Here is a 10,467-nt window from a genome sequence, read left to right as displayed (position 1 = left end):
TTCCAACCTCTTCCGATGCAAGATTACGTGGTTTACCGATCGGAGAGGAATCGGGGGAGGCGAAAACGACACTTCGAACTGAGGCGATCCCCGACGACGGAGGACGGGGCGATGGATTGGTGGGGAAGAGGAGAAGACAGAGAGAGAGAGAGAAATCAAGTAAACATTTGATATTTAAATAATTTAATTTAAATATTTTTTTTCCTTCTTTCTTTTTGGAGGGAAAAAATATTATAATTCTGAGGGCTGCGTTTCCGGTACGTACGGAGTCTACAGGTGACCGCCGGTCATTCGGTTGGGGTTCTTCTTTTGCCCGGTTCCATGTGACGTGCCGCGATGCCGTGGCCGACGCTTCGTAGGTTGTTTCCCGTTGTGCGGTTCAGTAAAACCATGCACAGAAAACCTATCCGGTGGAAAAGGGCAATGGATTGCTTCATATTCTATTAAATATTTTATTAACATTTATAATTATATATATATTTTTAAATATATATATATATATAATGAAATAGGATTATATCAGATTAATTTTCATATTCAATTATTTAATCGAGTTTAAAATATTTCTCTATATCCTTCGTTGGATTCGACTCCAGCGGTCTGTTTTTTTATTTTCTTTAAAAAAAATTTGTATCTCATTGGATAAGTTAGCTGCTCGTTATTTTTATTATCAATTATTATATTCATTATATTTAAATAAATTTTATATAATAAATTTTTTAAAAATATCCTTTCTTAATTAGTGTTTATTTTTAATATTTATTAATTATTTAAATATATATTTATACCGTATTAAACGCATCCTCAACCTTTATTTTAAAAAAATAATAGACATAACTTTAATTTTATTTTCGTAACATCCTCTTCACATTCTTATTTTTCCACTAAGATTAAAATATAGATATAGTATATATCACGTGTCGAAATATCCAATTATTTTGTTTTCAACCTATATGTAGATATAGATAATCTACTAAGCATGACAAGATGAAAAAAAGAGTCAAGCGAATAATAAAAAGATGGTTTGAATCTCAAATAGATAAATATCTTGAATGTTGATTTTTTAAATTTATATAAATTATATTTCAAATTTATCTAATAAATAAATAAATTATTTATTTTTAAAATTAATCGAATAAAATCTAAATATTTATATAATCATGATTCAAATGGTAGGATTGCATGATCCAACAATCTGAAAGCACCAAATCGCTCATGGATCATGTGGAATTATTTTTTATAATGAAATTGGAGCACGATGAAATTGATAGGATCAATCCTACGTTACAAATGATTCTACATATTTTTTTATTAAAAATTATTATGTTAGTCTTTAAACTTGATCTTATAAATCAAGGAAATATTTTTAAGTTAGAATAATAGTTAAATATAAATATAAATATTATCAAATGCTGCTATGCCAGAATGATAATTAAATTACTAATTTATTTAAATTTATATAAATAATAATATCATCTCCATCTGAGATATCCAATGACGACGCTTACACATACATGTAAAATTATTAATCTATTTTATATAAATGACCTTTTTAACTTTTTTTATGAGCTTAAAAACTGTTAAATCAACTAAACCAACCATTGCATAAATGTTCCACTGCAAAAGTTCATACAGGAACTATTAATTCAGAGTTAAAGTAAAAAAACAGCATTTGTAACTCGATCTTTTTGCATCTACCATTGCTACGCATCAATCATCCCACCAAGTATTTATTGCTTCACCAAAAGCAAAACCCTTTGGATTTATAAATGTATATAAGTTATATTCGGAATTTACCAGCAGACAAGGGAATCAGGAAAAAAAATCATCTAACAAAAAAAAAAAAAGAAATACAACCTATCACATGAGATCGGTTAAAGATGCCTACCATTATAAATAGCACAAAAAAGCACAGATACGCTATCCTTTAATAGAAAGAAACATCAAAGCCATGTTAAGGAAAAGGCAGTGGGCATTCAGGGCTGTAAATTTCTAACCTTTTTGTTTTTTACAGCAATTTGTATCAACATAATTACAAAATCACAAGAGGTGGCAGTGCCAGCATAACCAGCTGCAGGCAACTGTTCTAACAAGAAGGAAGAGCTTGCTTCCACACTTTCCATCCTTTTCCAGAATTGCTCTATCTTGAAGGGATTGATGGAGACTGCACTGGTTAAATATTAAGAGATCAATGAAACCTGAAAGCTACTTGTCGTACTGTAAGATATCGACCCTTCCAGTCATGGATCCTCGCCAAAAACATAAGTGTCACATGGGTCCTTCATCGTTGCATGATCCCTGTTTCCATAATTCCATTCTTCCCTATGCTCTTAGCTTGAGGTAGGTGATACGTTGCTCCTCCTTTGGCACGGATCATTTTGACATGTTAGAAAACTTAATAGTCTCGAGCCATGGCCTATTGCCTATGTGTTATGGTAAAACAGGAAAAGAGCCAGGGAAGTATTATTAAAAGCAACGTAGTGAAGCATAAGTATAAAGGCTTCTTTTCACGAGAAATGAAAATTTTTCCCTGCATCCAAATCACGTACCAGATCACATTTAAAAATTCAGGTTGCCAGCTCAAACTTTTCATTTGAATCAAGTTGGTACAGTGGCTTTCTCCAATATGCTTTAAAAAATGTCATATCAAAGGACAGAAACTTCTAATCAGAATGATGAGCGAGCATGAGTCCAGCAAACCTCAAATTGTTGCAAACACTTTAATTTATTTCAATGGTTCATTACAGACTTAATACCTGTAGCTTCTTAGTGTTATTCCAAAAAATTATATTGTATAAGGCTCTACTATTTGCTGTATAAAGTGAGGAAATAATCAGTGACGAGCACAAAATATAGCTTGGGGAGTTAGTTGAGGTTTGAGTTCCATCAAGTGGGTTTACATAGTTACACCTTGAGTAGGAAGGAACAACTTGCTGCTAATGATATAGACATTAGGTTCGACTGGAAACCCAACAACTATGAATAACATTGATAACTGCCTAATTACATAACCATCACACAAAGAACCCAGAATATGTTAATTCACGGCAGATCATTGTTCATTACGGAGTTAGGGAATGAGCACAAAGATTGAACTATAAAGGAGAGGACAAATTCATGGGAAAATGTTTAAGTTTTAGTCTGGGTAAGTTTGGACCAAGCTTTCTCCATCTAGTCTGTCTAGCCATCCTCTAATTGAAACCTAGAGCAGGCAGGAAGTTAAACAAGCTTTTCATCACGACATCAAGAATTAGGCGAACCGCTAGCGGAAGACAATGACCATCAACTACTAAATAACAACGCATATCTCGGCAGAAATTAAAACTCCCAAATCTATGAACTACGAGCACAATTGGAACACACGGAATAGAATAACATTCAAAATGGAACCATCAGATCATTAAATAGAAGAAGACCTAGAATTAAAGGCCAAACCTTCCCGAAAGAGGAGCCTTCTTACTCGGCTTCGCAAATCCAACGCCGGAGGTTGGGCGATCTTGTAGCTGGAAGAGCAAGAAAACAGTCCGTGGGCCGTGAGCCCGTGTCGGGCACGAGACGAGCTTAGATTTTGGTCTGACCAACGGCCCAACCTGCCTCAGACATCCTTCTCCTATTTGGCAAGTGATTAATTTTGCTTTTCCCTTTTCATTATGAAGTTAATTAACATTTTCATGTCGAAAATCCAGAATTACACAAAACAATACTGGTGCCGAATTAACCACGAACAAATACTAATAAATTGTCGATAACTCAAAGAAGATCTGCAATTTAGCTTGATCACTCTCCTAACTGGTGTAGGAAAATTCTGCATTGCTACACGACGCCGTACATATACGTTAATGGTACACAGTAAATAGCGTATTTTGTTTTCTAAGAAACATCAATCGTCCAGATGCTGACTGTAAGAGCGTTGAAGTTACGACTCCAGATCAGAATGATCCAAGTCCTCTTTGTAAACCTCAAAATCTTCAGGCGTCCAACGACACAAAAGATGGAGGCGAAAAGTAGCCATCTTAATGTCCAGTAACCTCTGCAAGAATTTACAATATGTTTCAATTAGTATGTATCTACCCACTGTTTTTAATAATAACAAGCAAAGTTTAGTTGATGTTATGAATATAGATTTACCAATGTGCGAGCTGCTTCTGGTGACAAAGGCATGCCTTCTTCACATACAACAAAGTCAGAAACCAGTTCGACGATTCCTATGTTTTTAAAGGACGGCATTATTTAGAATCATCAGAAAGCATTAAAACAAATACATGAGAAAGCATATATATGAGAAGCACAAGAACCTTTGTTTAAGCGAACTGGAACACCCTGTTTACGAAGATATGGTTCCATTTCATGTGTGAACTGCTCCAATGGACCTTCTTTTAGGTCAACCTGCAATATTATGGAACAGGAAATTTAGATATGAACATTAGTGTACTAGAGCAATAAGAACTTCCATGCCTTTTCAGTAGCTGTGGTCCCCATCCTTGCAAAATCGTGTCCTTCGTACTCTCTGAATGCTCTGCATAAGTATTTAGGAAAGATTTGTTAAGAATTTCCTGTGTAATAATAAATCAAAATCTAATATACTATCCAATAAATAGTAAGTCTGAATATTTCATCATTGATATAGTGTTGTTGTGATCAAGATAACTTTACTTTCAGTTAGATATATAAATTTTTAGTTATGCATCTGCCTATAGGAAACTAGGTCGCAAGGTCAAAATTTTCTAGACAAATATTGTGTCACTATAACTTTATATTACTTGTTAAATTCCTTAATTGGTTGTAAGGAAGTTGTATGAAATATAAGAATAAATCAATTAATTAGTCTAATACAAATAAATTTTACCAGCTTTAGTCACTAAAATCTAATTTTATTTGACCAGCCAAAAGCCTTAATTTCAATCAAGTTCATTCTGCCAATATAGCATAAGATTCATATCACAAATTCATAATTGGAGACGAAATAGAATCTTCCTTCTATCATTTTAGTAAAGAAATTTGGTTGCTTTGTTCGCTATAAAAGATAAATGATTTATCAAAACATAATATACCAACATGAATTATCCTTGACTTGCTCCATTAAAAATAACGCAAAATCATAGAAAATAAGTAAATACTTTAACATGATAATTATTTAAAACATAAAAACTCCCATTTCTTGATTTCAAGAACTTTAAGATATTAACAATTGTGAAGTAATTAGATACGTAGAGACTTAGCTACTTCTTTGCTAGATTTAATAACAAACAAGGGAACAGAACTTCTAATCAAATAAAATGTATTTCTTCCTATCTCCACCTTTCAGAAAGGTTATGATCCTTGCTTAACTGGTAATAGAATCATTGTTACATGATTTTATCAACACTGAGGCTTTCCAAGGCATCAAAGTGTACAACTTAGGTTTGCCAGCAATTGTGCCAAAGACATAATAGGGAGGTAACTTAGACTAGATACCATCCAACTTGTGGTCAAATTCTAAAAGCAATTACACAAAAAGGTAACACCCATGCATTTATTTTAATGCAGCAAGAAGAAATAAGAAAAACATAAAGAACCACAAATTATGTATAAAGCCACAAGGAGCCAACATATGTAAAGCTAATAAAACCTCTACTCTGTCTTTATTCCTCTCATTTCTATCTTCATATTTGCTTTCATGTATACTTGCCTGCCAGAATGATATTCAGTAGGAAGTGCTAATCCTATAATTAGTTTACCGTTATGAATTTGATGAGGTAATTTAAAGTGAAACTTTGCCACATGAGCCGTCCATGGGGTTTTCAAGGTGTGACAAGTGAATTTTGACTAATCTAAGACCAAAATATTGAAGCAGCAAAGATTCAAACATGTAAAGATATGTAGACCTGCCGAGCAATTCAATTCTGAAAATCCAAATCCACTCAAAAACAATGTTTATTTAAAAATTAAGAAACAACCAAATTAATAAACCTGCCAGATAAGTAATGACTGTGGGATGATTTGTAACTAGACAAGCCCCTAGTTCAAGGTTTATAAAAAGGAATCCCTTCTAATGAAGTGAAACACACCAAGAGCAGATGGAGCAATCAGAGTGAAGGAAAAACATAGCTAACAACTGTTTGCCTAAAATGCAAGATATTGAAGTGAACAACAAAAGACAAATTTCTCACATCTAGGTTCTAATAGTGGTGTCAAGTCAACCAAGTGAGTCATCACATAATAGTTATTGATCATTGTTTTCTAAAATTGTAAATAAGGCTTGAATAAATAATAAAATGAAAAGAATGCAATCCATTATTTCCCCTAGCTCTTCCCTAGATTAAATCATTTAACTCAATTTTCAATTATATGGGCAATCCACTGGTCGTTCGTAGCTGCTATTGTTACTAAAAATGACTTGCATTGATAAAGACTAGGGTAAATTGCACCCTACACGTTTGTTACTTGAGATATTATGCCATTTGTTGCCTTTGCATTTCACATTATAGGTAAATCATCTAAATTGCTTTGTTGTACAATAGCATGCTAATGTAAACTTGTACTAATGATAGCTAAGTCTACCTCACTAAAGTTGATTATAATTCAGAATTGAAGTTTGTAAAAGTATAGTGAAGCAGGTCGGACAGGATTACCTCTCAACTTCTTCTTTAGAGAGATTAGTGAAGAGAAGCCCAGCATCATGACGAATAAACTGACAAAGAATATATCTCGGCATGAACAATGGAATGATTAATTAATAAAGAAAAACAAAAAATCTCACTTTAGAAAGTTTATAAATGCCAGGCTTGACTTCATCAGCTACGGACCGCCCTAAGGCTAACTGCATCACTTTGTTTGATCCAAGAAAAAACCTGCACCAAGGGATTTTATCATCTAGCCATCATTAGTAAAGAATTACATCAAATTTTCTACAACCAGAATACTCTCAACAGAATACCTGCTGTTGGACTTGAGCTGCTCTCTGAACTCCTTGAATTTCTGATTCCTCATATTCTCGAAAGTAAATACGTAAGCAGAAGCGTAACATTCAACCGCCTCCTTGATAGCGTTCACGACGGCCTCTTTGTGCTCCCTCCCCTTCTTCTTCGTCTTCGACAGTGTCACTGCGCTCACCAAACAAAACAAGAATCACAAGTCGAAACACGCCGAAAAAATACCTTTTCGCTAAAAATCTAACAAATGGTAAACTGGAATAATAGATTGCTAGACTGTGAGTTCGATAATCTACAAGATTCGCCTCACCAGGCCGATTGCGTTTAGATTTCGGCATCTTCGCGCGGAGGGTTTGCTTCTCTAAGCCGCCGCTTGTTTTACAAGCGGCGGCGGTCTGGGAGTTTATAGACTGAATTAGGGTTTAGGATTTAGGTGAGGGAGGAGATTGGGCCATCGTAGTCATACTTGCTGGGTTCAAATAATTAGGCCCAACAAAACAGAAATTTTCAATTTCCTTTTAGTTTTCTTTACAAAAAAATGTATTAGAAAAATAAAAAAGATTTTAAAAATAAAAACAAAATAATTTGAATACTTTAACATCATTTTTTTTACTTCAGGATAAAATTTTGAAAAATATCATATTTGATGAATGGCATAGTGTCCACTTTTCACATCTTTTACAATAAATAAAATGTTAAATTTGAAATTTCTTTTACAGTAAAAATTTGTAAATGTAACTTATAAAAATTGCAAGTGAAACTCCACCCACTTTATTGATTTTAATCCCACCGACGTTTCTTTGTGCGCACGCGAAGCGGATCGGCCACCGACGGCCTCACAACTGAAACACTTTTAAAAAACGTTCGAATCCCTTCTGTTTCGGTTGCAGCCCGAAAGCCCTTGCAGTATCCGGCGATGATGTCCTCCGCCGCCGCCACTCCGTCGACTCTCCCCATCTCGAACCCAACTCCTCCCGCCGCCGCCGCCGCCGCCGCCGCCCCGGTCGCCACCCCGGCCTTCCGTCTCTTCCTCTCCCGCCTCTCCGACTCCGTCCAACGCTCGCTCTCCAACCGATGCCCGTGGTCGGAACTTGTCGACCGCTCCGCCTTCTCCCGCCCGGAATCCCTCTCCGATGCCGCCTCCCGCCTCCGCAAGAACCTCTCCTACTTCCGCGTCAACTACGCGGCCATCATCGCCGCCGTTCTTGCCGTCTCCCTCATCACTAACCCGTTCTCCCTCGTCGTCCTACTCGCCCTACTCGCTGCCTGGTGCCTTCTCTACCTCTTCCGCCCGTCCGATTCGCCATTGGTAATCTTCGACCGCACCTTCTCGGATCGCGAGACCCTCGCCGGCCTCGTCCTCGCAACCGTCTTTGTCCTCTTCCTTACCTCAGTCGGATCTCTTCTGATCTCGGCTCTAGTTGCCGGTTCTGCCATCGTCGGAGTCCATGGGGCTTTCCACGTCCCGGATGATCTGTTCCTCGATGATCGGGAGGCGGGCGCCTCTAGCGGGCTCTTATCCTTTCTTGGTGGAACTGCTCCATCCTTCGCCTCGGCGGCTCCTGCCGTCATAGCAACTGCCCGAGTCTGATACTTTTGTTGGCAGGATAAGAAGAATAGAAGAATCGTCGAGATTTGTAAGGTATCTGTGAGGTTTCCCTTTTGCTCTTGTTTTCTGTCTAATGAATTCTTGGATTGATAATGTTCTGTGGATCAGTGGAAGGAGTTTATCATAAACCTGTTAAACATACAGTAGTTCAACAAGTCTTCGGTATCGTAGTTGGATTGGATCCCCTTGTTATTCCTCGTATTGCCCTTTTTCACATCATATTGACCTGCATATTATTTGTATATATGTTGTTTGTGGAAATGCTAATTGTCATTTTGTTATCGCAAGTGTTGATAGTAATAGATCTTAGTTTTTGATAATAATTTCCCTCTTCTTAAGTTCTGATCTAAGATGCAAAAAATGTAGAGGGAAATTTAGATCTGATGCTGCATAATCAAGACCTTTCTATTTACTGTATAGAGAAGTTACAAAAGAATAAGGCAAGAGACTTTTTTTTTCTAGGAGGATCCTTAGTGATGGTCATTTGATTTTGAAGTTGGAGTGTCTTGTACCTCTTTTGCTCTGTGTAGTCTATTATTGTGCAGTACCTACTTATCTTTGAGACCCTTGATAATGTTTGATGTAAAGATTTATTCTTTGAAATTAGCATATGCTTTAAACAGTCAGTGAGATTTTAGCAGAACTAGTCCTCAGGAATATGTTTCTGAGTAGACTTGAATTATCACCACCAAGTTAGGCAATACTCTCCTTTGGCTTGTAATTTTTCGAACACCTCCTTACAAATGATTGTGGCTTTCCCATAGGTGATGAATTCCATCTTTTGGAACAAACTTGCAGAAGAAGATATAGAATTATCACCATTAAAGCTTATCCTACACAACATCTTGTTGCTTTCCCATAGAAACACATATTGGGAAATACCTAAATAATTCCTATTTATTAGATAATAATTTGACTTGAAACAACTTATAATTAGCAGTTTATTAAGACACTGATGATTATTTTATTATTTCTTTGTTGAAGATAGAGACATTTTGAATAAGTACAAGTCTATTTAAATTTGGTGACTTTTTTGCTTGTGAATGATGTTTTGTATGTAAGAACTTTAGAACTTATTGTTGTCCTGTAGTATTTAAAACTTAAATTGAATTGGAGTAAAAGTAATTCAAATTATTGTTTTATACACAGATTCGAAATCTTTATTCGGTTCTAAATTTAGAATTAATTTGTAGCTCCAGTGTTAAATAAAATCATTAAAATATTCAAACCTTACTAATTTTTTTATAAATTAAAATTTTCAACCTGCTTGGAATGGCCGCTGTGTTTGTTCCTCATATATCCTTTGAAAAAATTTTATTGTTGGGCAATTAGAAAAATAGCATTTTAAAAGATAATTACATTGACCCACCTCACTCCGTAAATTTTGTTATTTCTCAAGTATTCTAGAAGATTTAATGGTTTTTTAGAAAATTATTATCCATGTCTAGTATTATCTCCTTTAAAAAAATAATGTAATTATGTGTGATATTTTAGCCTTCCCATTAAGAGTATTTAATCAAAGCTCAAAAAAAATGTTAAGAAAACAAATTAAACAAGTGATTTGGTACGCAAAATATATCCAACTTCAGTATATGACCATGATAAAGTAAATATATATTAAATGTATATTAACCTGGTTTCTGGAATGACTTCAGGGAATAAAGTTGTGCAAGGCAAATTATTTACTTTGCTACATGTCGACCTAATGCGGACAAAACAAACTGCTAACTTAACTGCACTAGAACACTGCAGTATCGAGTCAATGAAGTTTAGATGCATTATATAAGCAATTTGAACATGGCCAGAAAGTACTACTATTTGGCAAGCATGTACTAGTTTTCGCTGACACAATTTGCAATCCATTATCCAAAATGATAAACTCAAAATTCTGACAGTAAATCAAAACGTGGGACATAAGAATTACATGAAAAGAACACCTCACATTTC

At 35.3% G+C, this 10,467-nt stretch overlaps 2 protein-coding genes across 2 annotated transcripts; one reads left to right on the top strand and one right to left on the bottom strand.

Annotated features, from left to right (window-relative positions):
- Positions 1–3,706: 3,706 nt before the first annotated feature.
- On the bottom strand, positions 3,707–7,297 carry LOC141833189 (uncharacterized). Its single transcript, XM_074720576.1, has 8 exons — positions 7,222–7,297; positions 6,917–7,082; positions 6,740–6,830; positions 6,612–6,670; positions 4,456–4,516; positions 4,296–4,386; positions 4,129–4,205; positions 3,707–4,030 (listed from the first exon to the last, which is right to left on the bottom strand). The coding sequence occupies exons 1-8, from the start codon at positions 7,247–7,249 to the stop codon at positions 3,917–3,919; spliced, it is 687 nt and encodes a 228-aa protein (XP_074576677.1). The 5' UTR covers positions 7,250–7,297; the 3' UTR covers positions 3,707–3,916.
- Positions 7,298–7,748: 451 nt separating this feature from the next.
- On the top strand, positions 7,749–8,801 carry LOC141833397 (PRA1 family protein B1-like). Its single transcript, XM_074720828.1, has one exon. The coding sequence runs from the start codon at positions 7,828–7,830 to the stop codon at positions 8,500–8,502; it is 675 nt and encodes a 224-aa protein (XP_074576929.1). The 5' UTR covers positions 7,749–7,827; the 3' UTR covers positions 8,503–8,801.
- Positions 8,802–10,467: the final 1,666 nt, after the last annotated feature.

This window comes from Curcuma longa, chromosome 8 (genome assembly GCF_044706935.1).
Source record: "Curcuma longa cultivar G26 ecotype Majalengka, Jawa Barat chromosome 8, ITB_CL_G26_1.1, whole genome shotgun sequence".
Taxonomy (NCBI): Eukaryota; Viridiplantae; Streptophyta; class Magnoliopsida; order Zingiberales; family Zingiberaceae; genus Curcuma; species Curcuma longa.
The sequence above is the reverse complement of the archived record's forward strand: the minus strand, read 5'-3'. Positions and strand labels throughout refer to the sequence as shown.

Bases quoted from the DNA above. Each gene is read 5' to 3' on its own strand.
- LOC141833189 (XM_074720576.1), bottom strand. From the start codon at position 7,249: ATGCCGAAATCTAAACGCAATCGGCCTG. The intron at 7,083-7,221 runs GTGAGGCGAATC...TGGTGAGCGCAG, and splicing joins ATCTAAACGCAATCGGCCTG to TGACACTGTCGAAGACGAAG. The intron at 4,387-4,455 runs GCATGGAAGTTC...ATAATATTGCAG, and splicing joins GGACCACAGCTACTGAAAAG to GTTGACCTAAAAGAAGGTCC.
- LOC141833397 (XM_074720828.1), top strand. From the start codon at position 7,828: ATGATGTCCTCCGCCGCCGCCACTCCGTCGACTCTCCCCATCTCGAAC.